At 33.9% G+C, this 20,246-nt stretch overlaps 1 protein-coding gene across 2 annotated transcripts; it reads left to right on the top strand.

Moving 5' to 3' along the window:
* The first annotated feature begins 14,339 nt into the window (after positions 1-14,339).
* On the top strand, positions 14,340-20,037 carry LOC126701550 (TORTIFOLIA1-like protein 3). 2 transcript variants are annotated; one of them, XM_050399719.1, is made up of 5 exons: positions 14,342-15,283; positions 15,385-15,493; positions 16,746-17,305; positions 18,429-18,854; positions 19,529-20,037. In XM_050399719.1, exons 1-4 carry the CDS (start codon positions 14,510-14,512, stop codon positions 18,834-18,836), a joined length of 1,851 nt encoding a protein of 616 aa, XP_050255676.1. In that variant the 5' UTR covers positions 14,342-14,509; the 3' UTR covers positions 18,837-18,854; positions 19,529-20,037. The 2 variants fall into 2 exon arrangements, with proteins under 2 accessions (XP_050255677.1, XP_050255676.1); XM_050399720.1 differs by lacking the exons at positions 18,429-18,854; positions 19,529-20,037 and adding an exon at positions 17,859-18,373 and having other exon boundaries at positions 14,340-15,283.
* The last annotated feature ends 209 nt before the right edge of the window (positions 20,038-20,246 follow it).

Here is a 20,246-nt window from a genome sequence, read left to right as displayed (position 1 = left end):
ATAGATTGGTTTTATCCAAAGAAAATCGTCCTTGGCACAATCAGAGGAGATCAATTCTTGTAAATATCTCTTTTGAATTTGGTTACCAATCCAGTTCTGATTCCTACAATGTTTTTCTCTTAATTCCCGATCCCTTTCCCTCAGGGTCTTCTTTCTATTTTATATTATCTTCTTTCTTTCATCTCCACCCTCCACGTGTAGATTAGATCGCTGGTGTTGATCCTTATCCCATCAGCGCCTTCCTAAAATCTTTGGGAATAGCTGTAAGACTGAAAATTACTGTTCAGGTATCACTCCTCATTCATGCAGCCAGAGAGTTAGCTATAGAGCATTCAATGCGGTGGTAATAGCTTTCTCTTAGATATTTCATGGTTTTCCTCTGTCTTGTGCTTTCATGATGCGTATCCTTATCAATAGAATCTCTCGGAACGTTGCCCTGAATGGCAGACCACACCTTCAGACCTCTGCTTTGCTAAGCCAAGGAGGCATTCCTCCTCGGACCACCTTCTTGGACTCTTATGACCAAACCCCACCTCTTCATTCACTAACACGGACTCCCATGATAGTGTTTATCTGTCCTCGGACTACTAGCTGTCCTCGGATTGAGCCCCCAACGCAACATATATATAAATATATACTACTGGGCCTATCACACCTACATATATATATATATATATATATATATATTTAAGTAAAATTTTCAAATAAGTGGAAACATGAGGGTCGGAACCTGATAACCAAAGCTCTATTAAGAACATATTGACACATTAATCAATAGGCAATGCTCCTTTGATGTATCCAAAACTTTATATTAGAGAGGGGATTTAAAAAAAGGACGGTGGTTGTTACAAAAGCTGTGTTTTCATGACTGAAAAAGTGAATTAAAAACTCACATTTTTACATTTTAGTTTATGAAAGCACACTGTGTAACTCATTGTGTGTAACAGATTTTACCCTTAAAAAAAAAAAAAAAATCACCAGAAGATGAAGCAGAAGACCAGCACATGATCAGTCTAATTGGTTCCATGTGGAACTATAAGTATGAGGGTAGACTCTAATGCATGTTACCTAGCATTATGCACAACATTTACATGGTTACATTAACTATGATTTCCTTCAAAAGGGAAGGTCCCCTACATGGAAGGGGGCCCCTAAATTTTGTAATCAGTGGGCAAGGCTGTCTTCTCTTTAATTCTAAGTCACCCATCTATTGGAAACGAGGGAACGAGACCAAAATGTGTTCAAGTCTTTAAGGTTTTAACGTATAGAAAAGTGAATGAGGTCAGATTCATGCTACTGAACCATGTTATACTTTATTTTTTATTTACGAAAACCATGTTATACTTATATAGTCCCATCCATGTCAATGAATTTAGATACAATTAATGTTTCCCATAGATTATAATTTGTATAGTTAGTGTATGATTAGACTAGGGTTTAACCTACTATATACATTTATGTTGAGTTCGTTGTAACACAGAATTTATATTAGTTACACTCTTATATAATAAAGATATAGCGCTTAAAGGTTTATTCTATGGATGTAGATCATCAGACTGGATTATGTAACTCTCGTATTCTTATGTTCTCTATTTTATGCTCCATCTTTTACATCTATTTTAACACATGGTATAAGACCTAATATTTAACATGATATCAAAACTAATATTAAAAAAAAAAAAAAAGACTTACAAAAGAATTTTAAAGAAATGGAGGAAATGAGAAATTATAAAAGAGAACAAAAACAGTAAAAGACTAGAGACATTTGGACCTTATATATAGAATTCTCATCCCACATGTGGCAGATAAGCACAGGCATAAATCTTCAAAAGGTGGCCACCAAACAAGATTGTAAGAACAGTCAATTTCTTGTAACTTGAAACATCTTTTTCTACTTGCATATATGTTTCATTTTCATCTCATAAAAATACGTACGGATGATATTTATAAGAATGATTGTATGTTTATCAAGAAGAATTATTGTATGTATTTGTTCTAAATGGACAAACCATTTGACATGGAAGCTCCAATCAAGACAAAGAATGTTTTTGTAAGGATACTCAAACATAGTTCATTACGTTTTTACATTTTGTTCGTAGAACATGTTATGTGTCGCATCATATGCAAGCAAATTGCACATGGGATGATGGGGCTAGAGCATTCAAAATGGGTGAGACAGAGAGATTGCAGGAATGGGGGATGGACTTATATTGGGAAGGAGAGATTTTTATCACATTGAATTTGCTTCTATTCCAATCTATAACATGTACCTTCCTCAGCATGACATTGACCCTATCTTAATAAATTACAAAATCTCATCATAGGAACTACTAGATGCATGATAGATTTACGCAACTTATGTCATGTAAATTACTAGTGGAATAGGTTAAGAGTCTTATTGCTTTTCTTTATGACAAGAACTAAAATTTTAATCGCACTTCCCTACTTGTTGTAACAATTTAAGTTATAAAATAATAATAATAATAATAATAATAGTGGAAGGCTACAATATCTTACCTTACATTTTTTTTTTTTTTTTGATAAATTCGATAGTTATAATAGGGAAGGGAGAGTTGAATTCTGAACGTCTCTGTTGAAAACACTAGAAGAGGCTAGTTGAGCTACAAGGCTCATGACAACATTATACCATAGTTTTCAAGGAAATTAAACTTAAATTACAAAAATGTATACTCAACAATGTATACATCATGATTCATGACAAGAGGCGCCTTACAGTTCAATAGCATTATTTACTCTTTTGTGAGAAAAATGTTCAAATCTCATCTCTCCCATTCTCGTAACTAAAGAGCCATTAAGAAATCTATGTCTGGCTTCATTCACGCCATTAAACAAAGTAATAAAAACAGTGTGGTAGTTAATTCTTTCTTACAATCTTATACAACTTGATCAGCATAATAATAGGCCAAGAAGCACCTTCTTTGATCATCGTGTTAGTTTGTAGGGTAAATTACAATTTACCCACTTCTGATTTGGTCGAAATTTAAGTTGCTTACCTGTGGTTTGAAATTTGACACTTTATCCACCTGGGGTTAGTTCAATTAGATTTTATAACCCACCTCTATTAAAAACAAAGCTAAATATGTAATTTTACTCCACTTTTATGTCTCTCTCCTATAAAAACACAAAAAATATAAAAATACAATATCAAATAAGATCAAAAACTATCCATTGGAACACTTGCATCATAGAATTTCAAACCACAGGTAAGAAACTTAAATTTTGGTCAAACCTCAGTGGGTAAAGTGTCAAATTTTAAACCACAAGTAGGCAACTTAAATTTCAGTCAAACCACAGGTGGGTAAGTTGTAATTTACCCTAGTTAGTATCATGGGGTAATTATTGAGTACTCCCAGAATACCTTAAATGTGTACTCGCCCCTTACATAATTATGGGTCCCATTAATTAAATTTATGATAGGACTCACAATTCATGTGATAGGGGGGGGATGCATTAATGGTACTCCCGGAGTATTCAATAATTTTCCAGTATCATTATGGATGGTCATTAATATAAAGCCCTCTCATGCATCCATTAAGAGGAGAAAGAGAGCATACCAACCCTAAACAGAATGGCAAATCTAGAGAAACTTCAGAAATATAATGTGCTAGAGTCGAACTTCAAAAAAACTAAGAAATAACATGCATAACACATTCTTAAATTTGGAGGGGAGTTGGACATAATATCATTGTTGTTTCCAGGATTATCCAAGTTTTTTATTGGTAATTGGGGATCAAAGAGCTATTATATCATGATTATCATTGTTATGAAATATATGAAAGGAATCATCTGAATTTACAAAATGAAATATCATGCATTTGCATACCTCTAAAACCTTTTAAGAAAATAAACCATTTGTTAGCCTTTGTATTTAGAGCTGACATTGGTAGAACCTTTACGAAGGTGACTCAACTGTTAGGCCATATAAGGGCAAAAATTAAATACAAGCACCCTTTTAAAATTTAGACACATATCTAATTTAACACTTAACACCTTCTCTGTTTCTTTCTTTTCTTCTCATTTTTCTCTCGGATGCATTAAACCTGTGGGGTGTGGAAGAGTCCCCATCCAAGCCTCAAGCCCAAGAAACAATTGGGCCACAGGAAATGAATTGGGCCGAGCATGTATTCTTATAAGAAGGTCTGGGGGGTTATAGGATATGGAAGAAAGGTAATAGGGCCATCCCGAGCACTCAAGAAGAGGAGAGCAACACGAGTAAATAGTTCCCATGAAGAAGGTAAGAAGCTAAAATGCCTAACCTTACCCAAAGCAAGGTGCACAGATGATTCACGTGTAAATTCCAGAAGGTGCCTGGAACCAGGGAAAACTTCCAGAACACACAAGAAGGTTGAAGATCTTTACCTCCACATTAATGAGGGGATTTCCACCTAACCTCTACCGCATTGAGTCTATGTGAGACAACCTGAACAATACAAACACCTTCAAAAGTCAAAATTTCAGGATAAGGGAAGGGAGGAAACCGATAAAGGAGAGGAAAATATCCCTAAAAATTCAACTAGCGACAGGATAGCTATAGAGATTAGAACAAGGAATGTACCTATATAAAGGGAAAGATAGGAATATATGAAGGGGAGGCTTTAGGTGGAAAAAATAGTGAAAAAAGGTGAGAGAAGGAGGAAAGGTTATCTGTCTAAGAGAGAGAGAGTATAACACCACGGGAAAAAGAAGATTTCCAGTTGTAATACATGAGTTTCATCTGAAATATATGGTGTGGTTGAAATCAAATGTTTGAGTTTCCCATTATGGAGTGTTTATTCCCTATTGCTCATTTATAAATAGATTGTGTTGGTCATTTAAACTGTATCCCGTGGATCTCACCTCGGGCTAGTTTTTGTCCCCCACATAAAATATTTAGTAATAATATATTTTACATTTGCATTTGGCTTAAAAATTGTGTTGAGTCAGCCTTAGACTGGGCCCTATTTTTGCGGACCGTGAATTTGAGCGAGATTTGAAAAGAATCTGTTTGAAGTTGAATTTAATAAAAATGATACCATTTATATTTATAAGTTTTCAAACCTTTTTACTTTATATTTAAAATACTCTACGTATATAAAAAGTCTTCATAGAAATGTGACCTTATTTTGCATGAAAGATATTTAACATACTAATAACGTGGTTAATATTGCATATTTTGGCATGATATTTGTATAAAGAAGCCTATTCAATCGAGGCTAAAGTTGTTTAAAAAATATATCAAATTGATGGATTTTGCAAAAAAAATATTCAATGAATACCACCATTGGGATATTAGAAGAAATTAATAAATAATAACTCTTCGTAAATGACTTTAAACTGTCGCCTTAACCCACAAAATTTGACCCTCCAACTTTAAGATGTAAAGCTCATTTTGGGTGATGAGTATATATACTATCTGGATTTAGGAATGAAATATTGATTCGAATGGAATGCTGCTTTGAGTAGCATGATGCCTTAAAAATGTTTAATTAAAATTTATATGTATGTGAAACTCCCTCCTGGAGACTTAAACCTCGGCCCTTACCCCCCACACCCCACAAGCACTTAATACTTGTGGAGTGACCATCTCGCCAAGGGTGCTTGGTGGTTAAAAAAAAAAAAAAAATCTTCTATTGATTGTGCCTTTCATTGCATTGGCATTACTCCTATATTCTTTGTTCCGAGTGATTCACTTAATGCAAATTTAATTGTTTTTAGTGACAAACCTGGGTTGTTGCATGCTGCTATAGACATTCCATTTTTGCGACTTACCTTTAACCGTTGTTAAGGGTAAAATAGTAATTTTGCACCCAATGCAATAATCGTAATTTCAATTATTAGATCTTTAAATTTGTGATACAAAATGAATCTTGGCATCCTAACAATCACACAATATGTCATGGGACTCAATTGAACCACCCGATCAAAATTTATATCAAAACAATTTTCAACAATAGTGATGCATCAGCACAATCAAGTCCTAATCACGTCTAATTTCAAGCACTTGATTTTGATTGGTTCGGATGAAAATTAATTAAAATTAATGAGGTGTAATCCTAAAGTTTCATGATATCCATGAAATTTGGGTTCAAAACCTCTTAGTGCACCTTGGAGCCACTCCCAAGGGATTCCTTCCTGTATTAACCCATTGTATGTAGGACGGGGGACAGTATATGCCCAAGGGAACAATCAAATACTCAGAGGTTTAAATACCCTTGTTTATAAAATAAAAAATAATGAGATGTTTAAATCTAATTAGATCGCATTTTGAAATTTGATGCATGCACCATACAACATGTAATAAATTGGACCAGTGTTGATTTTTCTCATAAAATTTTCCCGTGGATATTTGGGTATTGTGTGTCCATCAACTTATGCTTGGGAGTATGTTATAATATAGAGTTGAAACTGGTTGATTTTGGAGTCTTGCTGCATCCTTAGGAATGCGGGAAATATGAGCTGATAATTTTTGCAATTTATTAGTTTCATCGATGGATTTTTTTTTTTTTTTTGGATACAATCGATGGATTTGTCAAATGGCTAGTTTTTGGGTTTCATAGGATTGATAATAAGTGAAATGGATGAGTAGTAATTTTATTGTCAAGGGTTGCCTTAATAGGTTGTAGGACAAATTTTATTTTGAAAAAATAAAAAGAAGAACAAAATGAATTCTTTCATTTTTGAAATTCAAAACTCTGTTAGACTTTCCAATATTTGATATTCTTGTAATTTTTTAAGATACTTTGTGTTCACCATTGTGACCATAGAGTACTTTTCATACTCAATTAAACTCTTATTACTTATCAAAAATAAAATAAAATAAAACAATGGTTTTATCTCTCATTTCAAAGGGCTGTAGGAACTCAATAACTAGCCGGTTGAGTAAGTGTAATTATTTCATTTTGTTCAATTCAAAGAAGAAAAAAGTTTATATTAGAGAGAGAATTAGAAGAAAAAAAGGACGGCGATTATTACCCACATAAATTGAAAACGTAAGTTTAACTCACTTTTTTAGTTATGAAAATACAGTGTTGTAACTCAGTGCTTGTAGTTGTAATAAATTTTATCCTTTAAAAAATTTATTTAAAAAAAAAAAAAACCATCTCCCATAGAAGATGAAGCAGAGAAGACCAGCACATGATCAGTCTAATTGGTTCCATGTGGAACTTTTTTCTTTTTCTTTTTGGAGAAAGATGTGGAACTGTAAGTGTGAGGGTAGACTCTAATGCATGTTACCCACCACTATGCACAACATTTACATGGTAACTTTAACTATGATATCCTTCAAAAGGGAAGGTCCCCCACATGGAATGGAAGGGGGGGCCCTTAATTTTGTATTCAGTGGGCAAGACTTTTTACTTTTCTTTAATTCTAAGTCACCCATCAATTGGAAAGCGAGGGACCGATACCAAAACGTGTTTAAGGTTTTAACGATAGAAATATGAGTGAGGTCAGATTCATGCTATTCAACCATGTTAATAGTCCTGTCCATGTCGATCAATTTATATACAATTAATGTTTCCAGTAGGCTATAATTTGTTATATTTTTCTAGAAGATATTGTAACACCAAAAGATGGGTCGGCATGTATAATACTTAAGAAAATATGTTTTATTCAATTAATTATAATTTTAAAATTTGACTTGCATAAGAATTTTAAGGAAATCGAGGAAATGAAAGATTATAAGAGAGAGAACAAAAACAGTAAAGACTAAAGACATTTGAACCTTATATAATGGGGACGTTTATATAAATTATTGAAAAATTATGTTTTGAGTTTAAGGGTCCGTTTGGGATCCGTTTATTTTGCTGAAACTGAAAATTTTTTACTAAAAATATTGTAAATAAAGGTAAAAGTTAGCTGAAATAGTACAGTGGGACCATGGATAGTACCCAAAAAATGTAGTAGGACCTATAAATAGTATAAAAAATAAGCAAAATAGTAAAATAAGTTAGTAAAATTAATCATGCTAAACTGACACTAAAATGAACATTTGTAAAAAAGTTATAAAGGGTTGTGGTTGTAAAACAAAGTTTTAAATTTTAAAAACACTTTTTTAGGGGCCGTTTAGTATGACATTTTAAATAACACTTTTCAATTTTTAAACAATATTACACATATTTTCACACTTTTTTACCCACAAGTATTTTCAAAAAAATATAAATAACGCTACTAGAACAACATTACCGAATGGGCAATCTTTCAAAACGCCTAAACAAACGAATCCAATATCTAACTAATTTCCAGAAATACATAGACATTTGAAACATATTGGTGAGAACAGAACAGTCAACTTCTTGAAAGTTGAAACGTCTTTTTCTATTTTGCATATATTTTTCATTTTCATCTCATAAAAATACGGATGGTATTTATAAGGATTACTGTATGAATTTGATCTAAATGGACAGATCATTTGACCCAGAAGCATCAAGACAAAGAATGTTTTTGTAAGGATAATCAAACATATATAGTCCATTACGTTTTACATTTTTGTTCGAGATCATGTTATGTGTCACATCATATGCAAGCAAATTGCACATGGGATGATGGGGCTACGCTAGAGTATATCCAAACTGTGTGAGACAGACAGATTGGAATTTGGAGGAATGAGAGATTTTTATCTCATTGAATTTGCCAATTTGCTTCTATCCCAATCTATGTCATGTAGCTTCTCTTGGGGCTTTTCTTTATTGGATAGGCTCCCCATATTTCGTTAGATGCATGATAGATTTATGTAATTTATGTCATGTAAATTAATAGTGGAATAGGTTGAGAGTCTTATAGCTCAATGATATTAATGTTTGCTTTTCTTTACGAGAAGAACTAAAATTTGAATCAACCTTTTCTACTTGTTGTAATAATTAATAGTAGCGTAACGCTATAATGTCATACCTCTTCTTTTCTTTTTAATAAATTCGACATTTACAAAGGAGAAAGGAGATTTGAACCTTAGATTAGACATCAGCGTTAAAAACATCAAAAAGTACCAATTGAGTTATAAAACTCTTAACAATACTATATCTTCCTTTCAAGTAAATTAAATTTAAATTACAAATCATAAGATGTTCAAATCTTATCTCTCCTGTAACTATTAAACTATTAAAAAAACAATTCCGACATCATGTGACCCAATATTAATTAGGCAATTAAACAAAGTAATAAAAATAGTGTGGCAGATAATTCTTTCTTACAGTCTTACACAAAGTGATCAACATAATAATAGACCAAGAACCGCCTTCTTTGACCAACATGTTAGTTAGTACTTAGTATCATGATGATGGTCATTAATATAAGACCCCTCTCATCTTTTCCACATATATCCTTGTTCAATGTTCGTTAGCAAGTCTTTGGTTCTATACTTTTTCCTTCATCTTTTTTTATCCCCTTAATTAATCTTCTACTTGTTCCTAAACATAGCTTTATTTATTTATTTTTGCTAATCAATTAGATACAAACATAGATTAATTTTGTTGTTGAGAGAAACGATCTTTTATTCTTTTTGTTTCAGAAATCAAATCTTGAATTATTCACTCAGAAAAAGACATCATAACTTGGGCTTTTTTGTTAACTCGGCTTATGATAAATTTAGTTGACCCTCTCTCTCTCTCTCTCTCTCTCTCTCTCTCTCTCATGTTTGTTGACTATATGCTATTTCTACTTATGTTAATGCCTTCTTCTAACCTCAAAGTATGTATGTTGAGTCTCAATGTATTTCGATTGAGTAAATTGGATGCCTCCTAATAACCTCCAATGCTTTACTTCTTTTTACACTCTTGTTAGATACATGACATATCTAACATTTGACCAATTCAATGTCATTTATTTTGATCTTCAATGTGATTACATGAAGCTCTTCTCTTCTTCTTCTTCTTTTCTTTTGTCATTCTTTGCTTAACGAAGTATATTTTAAGGTGGTTCAACCAACCCTTTCAGCCAACCATTATATCAGCTTGAAATAATGAATTAGTCAATTAATGATGTCAATGATTTGTACAACTGTTTCAGATAGAAGAGAGCTTTCAAGATGAAATTTCTCAAAACTAGACTTCCTACTGTATATATTGATGTAAAGTCACACTAATCAAAACTAAAAGCATAAGGTTTCTCCAAAAAAATCTAAAAGCATAAATGAGCTTTACATTAAGCTAACTTATTTATTGAAATAACCAATTTATTTATTTTTATGTACCAATTGCAAAAAACCGTGGCAACCATCCTAAAAAATTTTGTACCCTATTTATATTGGAAATATTTTAATAAATAAACAAGTTTTTGTTAAACAAGAGTATATCTCACAATGTATGAGCAAAACTTATTCAAATATCACGTGCGAAATGAAATGAGACAAGGCACACATGTGTGATACAAATAAAGCTTGTGACCCTGTCCACACGGTACCTAATATTTTAAAATATCAATAGAGGTTTAAAATGACGTATAAATATAAGAAGGTGTTCATTTCAAACCAATGTGAGATTTACAATAATAGAAAGTGTTTGAATCACACCAACACCAACAACTTATACTTAATCGAGGTGTATTGGTTATTTTCAGAGTCTACTTTTTCTTTTTTCTTTTTCAAAGAGAGTCCACTACTTTCTTTTAATAGAGGAATGAATTTTGGACTGGTCTAACCGACAAGGCCAACCCCATAATAAAACTTCACGGGACCAAACCAAACAGCCATTTAGCATGCATTTTCGCAAGATTTCTAGACTACTTATTTCTTTTTTGGCTATGTGTGACTTCATATTTCTTAAGATAATTATGCCTCATTTTTCTTATAGTGTACTTCTATTCCTTTTTTCTTCTTGAATGATTGCAACCCGGCAAAACTTTTCACCAACTGGGCCACTCTTTCCTCCCAAATAAATTAAGCTCTTTAGATATTCATTTTCCTATTGAAAGTTTTCAAGTAGGTAAAGGGGGTTGAGAATGGTGACCCACATTTGGAGTAGGATTAGCTGAACTAGAAGAACTGATCACAATAATCTCATTACACTATTAGATAGAGTACTAGTCAACTATATATGAGTGTCACACAAATATGAGATTTTTTAAGCATGTAACCAAGCACATATGAAAGTAAAATATTGGGTAGATCCAACCCACTTGCAACAATATAGCATTGCAATTGAAGTGATCATATGGTTTACTATCACTTTGCAAAGTAATAATGTAGTTTATGTAGTTTCAATTATGACAGAAAAGTAGTAATGGATTTTTTTTTTTTTAAGTAAGAAAGCATTTGGATGAACTTGGAAATAGAATGTCTCCAACAGTCCAACTATCAAATCATGATAAATATAGAGCTATGTTACCAGATTGATTTTGAAATCATCAATGGAGCCCTAAGACCATGATGAATATAAGAAAAAAAAAATTGAGATTGTGTATTTAATAAAGGCCAGCGGATAACCAATCTTGCCACATGCAGTTACCAACTTCACTGTTTGATTTGATTTTCAGTCCATAAATTAGTCTCAGAAAATTTCATTCCATAGTTAGTAATAGGAGCACTATTTTCTGTGTAAGTTTTTTTTTTTTTTTTTTTTTTGATGAACTGAATATAATTATATCTAGTAGAGTAGATGGCAATTATTGGAGCCAATTAGGCCCTTTGTCACGAGGAGCAAATGGTGGAAAGAGAGACCACTTTATCAAGATAAAGTTAAATTTAATTTCTAATGTATTAGTTTCACCTAATTTGGTTAGGCCTTTTTTTAAAATTTGTTTGTCCCCTATTTCTTCAAAATGGTCGGAGTTAAAATTTATGATAATTGTTGCCAAGTCATGATCAAGAAAATATAATTTGTTGCAAAGTAATAGGCTAAAGATCGCAAATAGCCATCAAAAACTTCTTATTTTTCCCAAGTTAAAATTCAATTTTGTTTTCAAATTTCTTAGTTATGTTATTCTTTCTTTTAATTATGTCATTACAGTTTTTTTAAAATTAATTCAAAAAAAAAATGGAAGATTTAAATCCAAAATCTCTCTCATAAAAACATTAATATATATCATTAGAACTACAAGACAATTGGTTATTGTTTATTATTCATTTGTTATTTGTGTCTGTGTTTGTTTCTAAAAATAAATTTAAAAAACTCTTCAACCGTTCAACCAATAAACTTGTCTGGTTTTCAATCAATATAGGTTACGGTCACCAAAATGGTTTCTCAATGCCACAACAAACATGGCCTTAATTATGAACAAGTAATAATTTGGATGGTAGAAAATTGAGCAGCTTGATTGTAGGCACAGTTATTTTCTATGATGAAACCCTGCTACTGTCACGTGACTCCTTAATGTTGGAGCCAATTATCCACCCACATTAACTGCCATGCACACACACTACCCAATCCATTAAGTAAATTCTCTTTAAGACCACTCTGGACAATGGAAAAATATACCCTGCACGGGTATATGTCTCTCTCTCACCATTGATGAGTCTTACCAAGAAGTGGAACCCACCAATTATGAGAGCGAAGAAACATATACCCGAACACGATATAACTCCTCGTGGACATTGGAAATTTTTTTTCTTTCTTGCACCTTAATAAGAACAAGAAGCCCAAGTAGAATACAAAAGCTAAGAGTACTATATTATCAGGGTCAGTTTCATGAAATTCTGTGAATCCCAATTTAAACACATCTATAATAAAATAATAATAATGAATTTATATATAAAATAGTTATCACATTTAATATTTAGAAAAAATAAAATAAAGAAACTTAGTGAGAGAGAGGATTGAGGCAGAAAATATACCACGTGGCAGACTCTTTGAGTAGTCGGTGACCAATATTTAAGGACTAAGAAAACAATCAGCAGTGCCCACAATAATGAGCCGAACCACACGTCTGAATTTAGATTGGCTGGATTCTACAAAAGTCCAAGAATGAGAAATCCAACAAGTAAAAACCAAAAAGTTAAAAAGGTGATTGGTTAAAAAATTATTTTTAGAAATTTTTATAAAAAAAGAAAAAAATAATTAATTTATGACAGTTTTTTATTTTTTTTATAAGGTTTGACTTTCTTTCTGTGTTTTTTTTAGAGTCATGTTAACGAGCACTCTTAAGGCATTGGTTAACAATTTATTTTAAAAAAAATTTGACACAACTTTTATGGGAAATAAAAAAAAAACTATCAAAATATTAATTTTTTTTCCATAAAAACTTTCATTAAATGAATTATTAACCAATTCTCTAAGGGCATTCATTAGTATTTTTTTTTTAAATCTCTTTTTGTTTTAATAAGAAACTATTACATCATCTGCTAACCAAATAAAAGATGAAAATTAAAACCTACTATCACTTGTCATTGTATATTTAAAACAAAAAGACATATTCAATTAAAAAAACAGTAAAGGTAAGCCAAACCCTTTTTTCATAAAAGTAATATAAAAATTTTTCTAAAATAATTTATTAATAATTGTTCTAGAAATATTTATTAATAATTGTTCTAAAAATATTTATTAACAAGACTCATAAAACAAATAATCAAACCACGGACATTCTAACCGAAGAAATAATTGAAAAATAAAACAGCACCTAGTAGAGACTGGTCCATTCGAATTTAATTGTGTCATAAATCTATAATTCAAATTAGGTTTAGCATTGCTTATATTGAATCATTGATCACAAAAGAGAGAGTAGGTACAGGTAATCAGTGGATAGCCGACCATCGCAATGTAGAAATTGCATAGGTTTTATGGGGATCATCCTAAAAGATCTACTAAATTCATGTAATGAGCTCACATAAAATTGAGTTCACCTAATCAAAAACTCTATCTCAATCATTAAACTTACCATTAATTTTTTTACACTAAGGAATTTCCAGCTATGCTTATTCTCTAAGTAGCACGACCGACTCTCTGACTAGGCTATAGCCCCAACACACACCTTGAGTAAAAGTGCAAAAAGAGTAACCTCCTCAAAGTCTCAAAGAAGCCGCAGTTAGCTCCAAAACATACGGCGTCGTTTCTGTACCCTGACACTGAAAAAATTTACCACTACATTTGTGAAGGAGCAATGTTAAGTTCTTTCGCGCAACTTTAACCAAAACTCGTTGTGTTACGAGTTGCGAGCGTAAATGCGTGGTAGTGGATTCATATGGGATTATACTTTTATCATTTATAATTCGTCATATAACAAGTTATGATTAGTTGTAATTGATAAATGTGTGATAGTGGATCCATGTGAGATTATATTTTTATCATTTATCATTTCTTATGTGGTAAATTGTGACTAAAGTTGTGTAAGATATTGAGTTACCAACATTTCACTTTTTGACAGACCAACTCCCTTCACCCTGTACATACTAGTATAAAAAGCAAAACAACACATTCTGCTTTTTCTCACTCAAAAACTTCCTGTAACCTGAAAACTCAACTAATTCTCACAACCATTAGTCTCCGGCAATGTCGCCGGAGATCCCGGAGGCTCCACCGCCAGACTCGTAATTCTTCATTTCACAATTTGAATTGGCGAAACCTGACCCGAAAAAATCTAAGTAATGGCTCACAATCTCAAGCACCGGGTTTTCACGTGCCTTACCAAGCTCTCCGACCGTGATACTCAGTCTATAGCGACGTCTGAACTTGAATCCATTGCTCGGACTCTTGAACCGAACCAGTTCCAAACTTTTCTCTCCTGCATTCACTCCACCGACACTTCCGACAAGTCTCCCGTACGGAAACAATGCGTTAACCTCTTGGCGGTTCTCTCGGAGACTCACGGGAACACTCTCTCGCCGTACCTGACCAAAATGCTCTCCTCCATAACCCGGCGGCTCCGCGACCCGGACTCCTCGGTCCGATCCGCCTGCGTCAACTCCGTCGCCGCGCTCTCCTCGCAAATCACGAAGCCGCCGTTCAGCTCGTTTCTGAAGCCTCTCTCCGACGCGCTCTTCACGGAGCCGGACTTGCCCGCGCAGATCGGAGCGGCGCTGTGCTTGGCTTCGGCGATCGACGCCGCTCCGGACCCGGACCCGGCCAGGCTGGCGAGGATGTTGCCGAGGTTTGAGAAGTTGCTGAAATGCGAGAGCTTCAAGGCAAAGTCGGCGCTTCTAGCGCTGATTGGGAGCGTGGTTGGTACCGGTGCGGCGTCGTTTGGAGGAGTGGTGAAAAACTTAGTGCCTTGCTTGGTCGAGTTCTTGAGTAGCGAGGATTGGGCGGCGAGAAAGGCGGCTGCGGAGGCGCTACTTAGTTTGGCGGTGGTTCAGAGAGAGACGCTGCCGGAGTATAAGGCTAACTGCTTGAAAGTGTTCGAAACTCGTCGATACGATAAGGTCCAAACTCTCTCTCTCTCTGTGGCTTAACATTGGTTTGGATTTTTAATAAATTAATTAATTTATTTATTAATTTATTAATTTTTGTATTTGGAGTATAGGTTAAGGCAGTTAGAGAGGTTATGAATGAAATGATAGAGGCATGGAAGCAAATTCCTGATGTTTCGGATGAGCTATCACCGCCACCACCATCAGCTTCTTCTTCCAAAGGTATATTTGATTTTATTTTTTAAAATTTTTGCTTTTGGTTTGAATTTTTTTTTTTTTTTTAATGATATAATAACTTAGCGGAAAAGAGAGACAAGTTGATGGTCAATGAATATTGGATCTCTTATTAAAGTGTTGTAGTCAATCGTTAATGGTTGGACTAGCTTATGGTTGAAGCTTTGAGAGGATTGTGCACTCTTTTTTCTTTTTCTTTTCTTTTTTTTTAATAGGATGCTTTTTTTATAAATAAATAAAAATAAAAAATAAAAAAAAAATTATTTGGGTATGTCACTATGTATTCAGATTTAAAATAACCCATGCAAATTGGATTAAAAATATCATCTTTTTTTTTTTGCTAATTAAAAAAATCATCTTTGGATCTTAACATGAGTGTCAATTTCATTTCAATTTGATCCTTGGGAGTTCATAAGGGAATGGAAAGGAAATGAATGGAATAGAATGTATTTAAATAAGGGAAAGGAATGGAATGGAATTAAGTAACTTTAATTGGATGTTTTAAAATAAAATAATGGAAATGAATAAAAATGAATGGAATATAAGTAATCTTGTTTGGTAGTAACATGAAGGGAATGGTTAAATATATAAGGGTATTTTGGGAGTTTCAGTAAAAAAATTCATTAAATCTAATTTCATTCCCTCCCATTCCTCCTAATTTCGAGGGGAATAAAAATGTGAAGTTTTAAGGGAACAGAGAGGAATGAGTATTCCCTCTTATCCATTCTATTCCCTCCTACTTAAACTCCCAAATAACCATTCCCTCCATTAAAACTCCCAAACAAGGGAAGGAAAGAATATTCTAAAATTATTATTTTCATTCATTTCCATTCCATTCCATTCCCTCCTCCCAAACGAAGCCTATGTCAAAATTATTGATGATATGACTGATTATGTGATTAAATTCATTAGTTTGTAATTGAAAATACTAGTAAAATGTTTGATTGTTTCAAACCTATTAATATGCAGGGGTTACTTCATTCAAATTATAAAAAATAAAAAAACAAATTGGGTTATTTTAATTTATTCTTAGATTGAAAAGTTTTAATCCTCTACATTCTTTTGTAGCTGTTGCTCTTGGCACCTGTTTTTGACATTTTCTGATGTTGATTGTATCATTCTCCTTTCATCTACTTTCTTTTGTAGTTGTTGCTCTTGGCACATCCATTTATGACATTTTTCTGATGTTGATTTGATTGTATCATTCTCTTTATGGATTTTTCTTTTATTATGGGGACAGAGAATGGAGGTGATGGATGTTACCTGTCTGGGTCCAAAAATTCTCGTGGTGCTGCTTTCGAAACTCCTCAATTTAGGAAGAGACCCGTTGTAACTAGCCGGTTGACTCCAGCTGATAGTTCATCTGCCACCACTGCTAGGAAGAGAAGTCCTTTGAAGAGCAATGACAAGAAACCAAATTCAGCATTGTTCCGGAAGCTAGGCAACAAGAAACCTTCAGACTGGAAAGTTGAGATTGCAGTATCTAATGCTTCTGGAGCTTTTGAGGTTGATTGTAAGGAGAGAAATGAGAATATCCCTGAGGGAAGGAGTTTTGAGAAAAATAAGTTAACAAAGCCTGAAACAAAGCGGGCACTTTTCAGTAAGAATGTTGATGGGTACAAGAATGGATCTCGTGTGGCTCCATGTCAAGAGGAGAGCCCAGCATCTACTGTTGTTGTCAGCAATAATGTTACTGAGGATTTACGTAAGAACCACAAAGAGAGTGAGGATTTATCTTTGATCCGTAACCAACTTGTTCAGATCGAAAATCAGCAATCCAGTCTACTAGATCTCCTGCAGGTATGTGTAATGTGTCTGTGCCTGGACATTGAGCTTTTGAATTTTGTCCTTGTTCGACGTTTGTACATATAATCTTTTTTCCACCGTCTGTTAAACTATTATGAGTGAATTTTTCCTTTTATTGCTGTTGGAGTTACTTTCATGTCTGGCTTCATTATTTGGTTAATCCCTTTGATTGTCTCATTCAAATATTACCTTAAATTGTTAGTTATCTACACTATACCAGCTTAAGCTTTCAGGATGAATGATACTTTTGTAGAAACATCACTAGCAATTTCATTGTCCTTGTAACTTTTCTAGTGGTTGAAAATAAATCATCATGCTTCATTCCTTGATTTGTTACCTTGCAGATACCGAAAATCTAGTTGCTCCTAGCATGATTGTGATTCCATGCTACTAATTTCTACTGTTCACAACTTCTTTTCCACTCTTACTGTTATGTTAAAAACAGCAGAGCTAGTTTATTAATCTGGAGAAATATCATAATATGTGACTGAACCCTATTGATGATATTAGAGAACTAATGGAATTTTGCTCTGATTAAATGCTGCAGATGTGCGTGCATGTGCATTTGACACTCTTGCACACAATTGAAGGCTTGAAGTTATAGGTGATCCACCATAAAATGTTGAATAGCTTTAAGGGACTGGCCTCTCAAATAAGGAGAAAAGGAAAAACTTGTTTTGTGTCAGAATTTCACGGCCTTATATGCATTAATTAAATAACATTCAACCTTATTTGGATTAACCTAAATTTAATTTCATCTGAGACTCAGTTATTCTTGAGTAGTGTGAAAGCTTTATTATTTAATCTTAACATCAATCTGTAATGAGCTCATGAGATATCAAAAGTTATGGCATTGACTTTTAACACTGAAATATTATTCACAATTTTCATTGTCCTTCACATGGATGCCTACAGCAGCAGACTGTTGTACCTGCTCACTACGTTTTCATAGCATGACTTCAGTAGGCACATTGTTTAAGGGTAGTTGATACTCTTTTAAGTGTGTTATATTCTACATTTCTACTATATATGCTGCTGATTCAAGTAGTGAATTTGATAAAGGCTGCTTCTTCTTTCTCATGTTTCCTCACCTTTGTCATTTTCTTCTTGCATTTAGAGATTCATTGGGAGCTCACAAAATGGAATGCGCTCTTTGGAGACACGGGTGCATGGCCTAGAGTTAGCACTGGATGAGATCTCATATGATCTAGCTTTATCAACTGGGAGGATGACTAATGCTGATTCCCTCAGAATGAAATGTTGCCTGCTGCCTGGTGCAGATTTTTTGAGCTCCAAGTTCTGGAGGAAGACAGAAGGCCGGTATTCATCCTCAAGGTTTTCTGCTTCCAGTGCCACCCCTTCTGTGCCTGTTAAGCGCTACAGAGCTGATTTGAATGGAAATGCTGAAACCGTGAGTTCAGAGAACCGTAGAATTCGGCTGCAGGGTGGTGGTGGGTTCATTGTGAATCCACTGGCAGAGATTCAGAGTGATTCAAGGGGTATTTCAGAGGTGGCACATCGCTAATCAATGGACAGACAGCAGGTATTGTACAACATGGTTCTTTTGCAATTTTCCTTCTTTTTCTTTTTATTTCGGTCATTTTCAAGTCCCTGTCTTTTCTACCTTGCATGTAGTTGCATCCCATAGACAAATTATTCATTTTGCATCTGGTACAGACATTGAGGTAGATAAGGTTAGGTAGAAGCAATGCAGGAGTGATCTTCATGCATGATTTGTCACATCTTTGTAACTATAGAAAACCTGGTGGGTTGAAAGATGGCAATGCCGTGCTTCTTGGTCATAATTTGTGGGGTGTGCTTTTTTTACCCTGTGGGAAATCACGGAATAGGTTATCTGATTTCAACTTTTATGTTTGGTGAGTATAGAATAAGAGCAACTTCATAATACTCCAAATTATGATGCTTCCAGTGAGGGGAGCACATCTTACAATAGCATAGTGTATGCCCCTTTCCAAGAAATTTCTAAGCAAGCCTTTTCCATAATCACTGTAACATAAGCACCATATCTTGTCACTGTTTTATTCCGACAATTGTGAGATCAAATATGTCCTTTCTATTTTAATTTCTTCCCTTTGTAATAATAAAACTGAAAATAATGACGGCGATCACCACTCCCTTCCAAATAGAACTATTCTGGTGACAATCTGTTTCCCGGCCTCAAGCATATCTGATTGAGACTTTTTTTCTATTTGGCAGATCTGATGCATAGTTTGGGCTGGAGCTTTGAGTTTCCTCCCATTATAATTTCAGTTTGGTGAAAATACCATCAAATGATTAAAGGGTGTGAAGACTTAAGATGATCACTTTATGGATATATTTGGCTCGTCATGAAGTAGCTTATTGCAAATTATGTGATGAAAGCAGATCCTTCTAATATATCACATATGGAAGTAGTCTCAAGATTCTCTTGGAAAAGCCATAAAGAAGCTAATTCACTTAAAAATTCATCTGGTGCAGCATTGATTTTTCTGTATGATTCTTTATTGTACTAAAATTGAGAACTCGCTCAGAGAGTGAGCCACTAAATGCCACTATAGAGGGTGAAATGTGTATAGAGGAGTAGAATTTACTTTTACCTTCTTTTTCTTTTTTTCTTTTTTGGAGAGTCGTTCTCTTTATTTTGATTCATAATTACTCGATCTAGAAAAGGCAGTGAAGATTTGGATACTATCATTGTGATGAGCATGCCTATATGGTTCAATTTATACCTGTCCTGTATCTTTACTCTTCCTTTTTCCTTTTCCCTTGCATTCTAAGTTTTCCAAATGCCTTGAAATTGAGAGAGCATGGCAACAGGTTCCACTAATGGGCATAAGATCAATAATAATTAGAGCTGGTCATACAATCAGGGATCAGGGAGTGGGTTTCTATCCATAATAATTCAGGATCACACCTACCAGAGCAATTGTCCTTT

This window comes from Quercus robur, chromosome 10 (genome assembly GCF_932294415.1).
Source record: "Quercus robur chromosome 10, dhQueRobu3.1, whole genome shotgun sequence".
Classification (NCBI taxonomy): domain Eukaryota; kingdom Viridiplantae; phylum Streptophyta; class Magnoliopsida; order Fagales; family Fagaceae; genus Quercus; species Quercus robur.
This window is presented reverse-complemented; position numbering and strand designations above follow the sequence as displayed.

What these genes read in the sequence shown, in the direction of transcription:
- LOC126701550 (XM_050399719.1), top strand. Translation starts at nt 14,510, where the DNA reads ATGGCTCACAATCTCAAGCACCGGGTTTTCACGTGCCTTACCAAGCTC. An exon ending in AAACTCGTCGATACGATAAG is followed by an intron (nt 15,284 to 15,384) that starts GTCCAAACTCTC and finishes TTTGGAGTATAG; the next exon opens with GTTAAGGCAGTTAGAGAGGT. An exon ending in ATCAGCTTCTTCTTCCAAAG is followed by an intron (nt 15,494 to 16,745) that starts GTATATTTGATT and finishes TTATGGGGACAG; the next exon opens with AGAATGGAGGTGATGGATGT.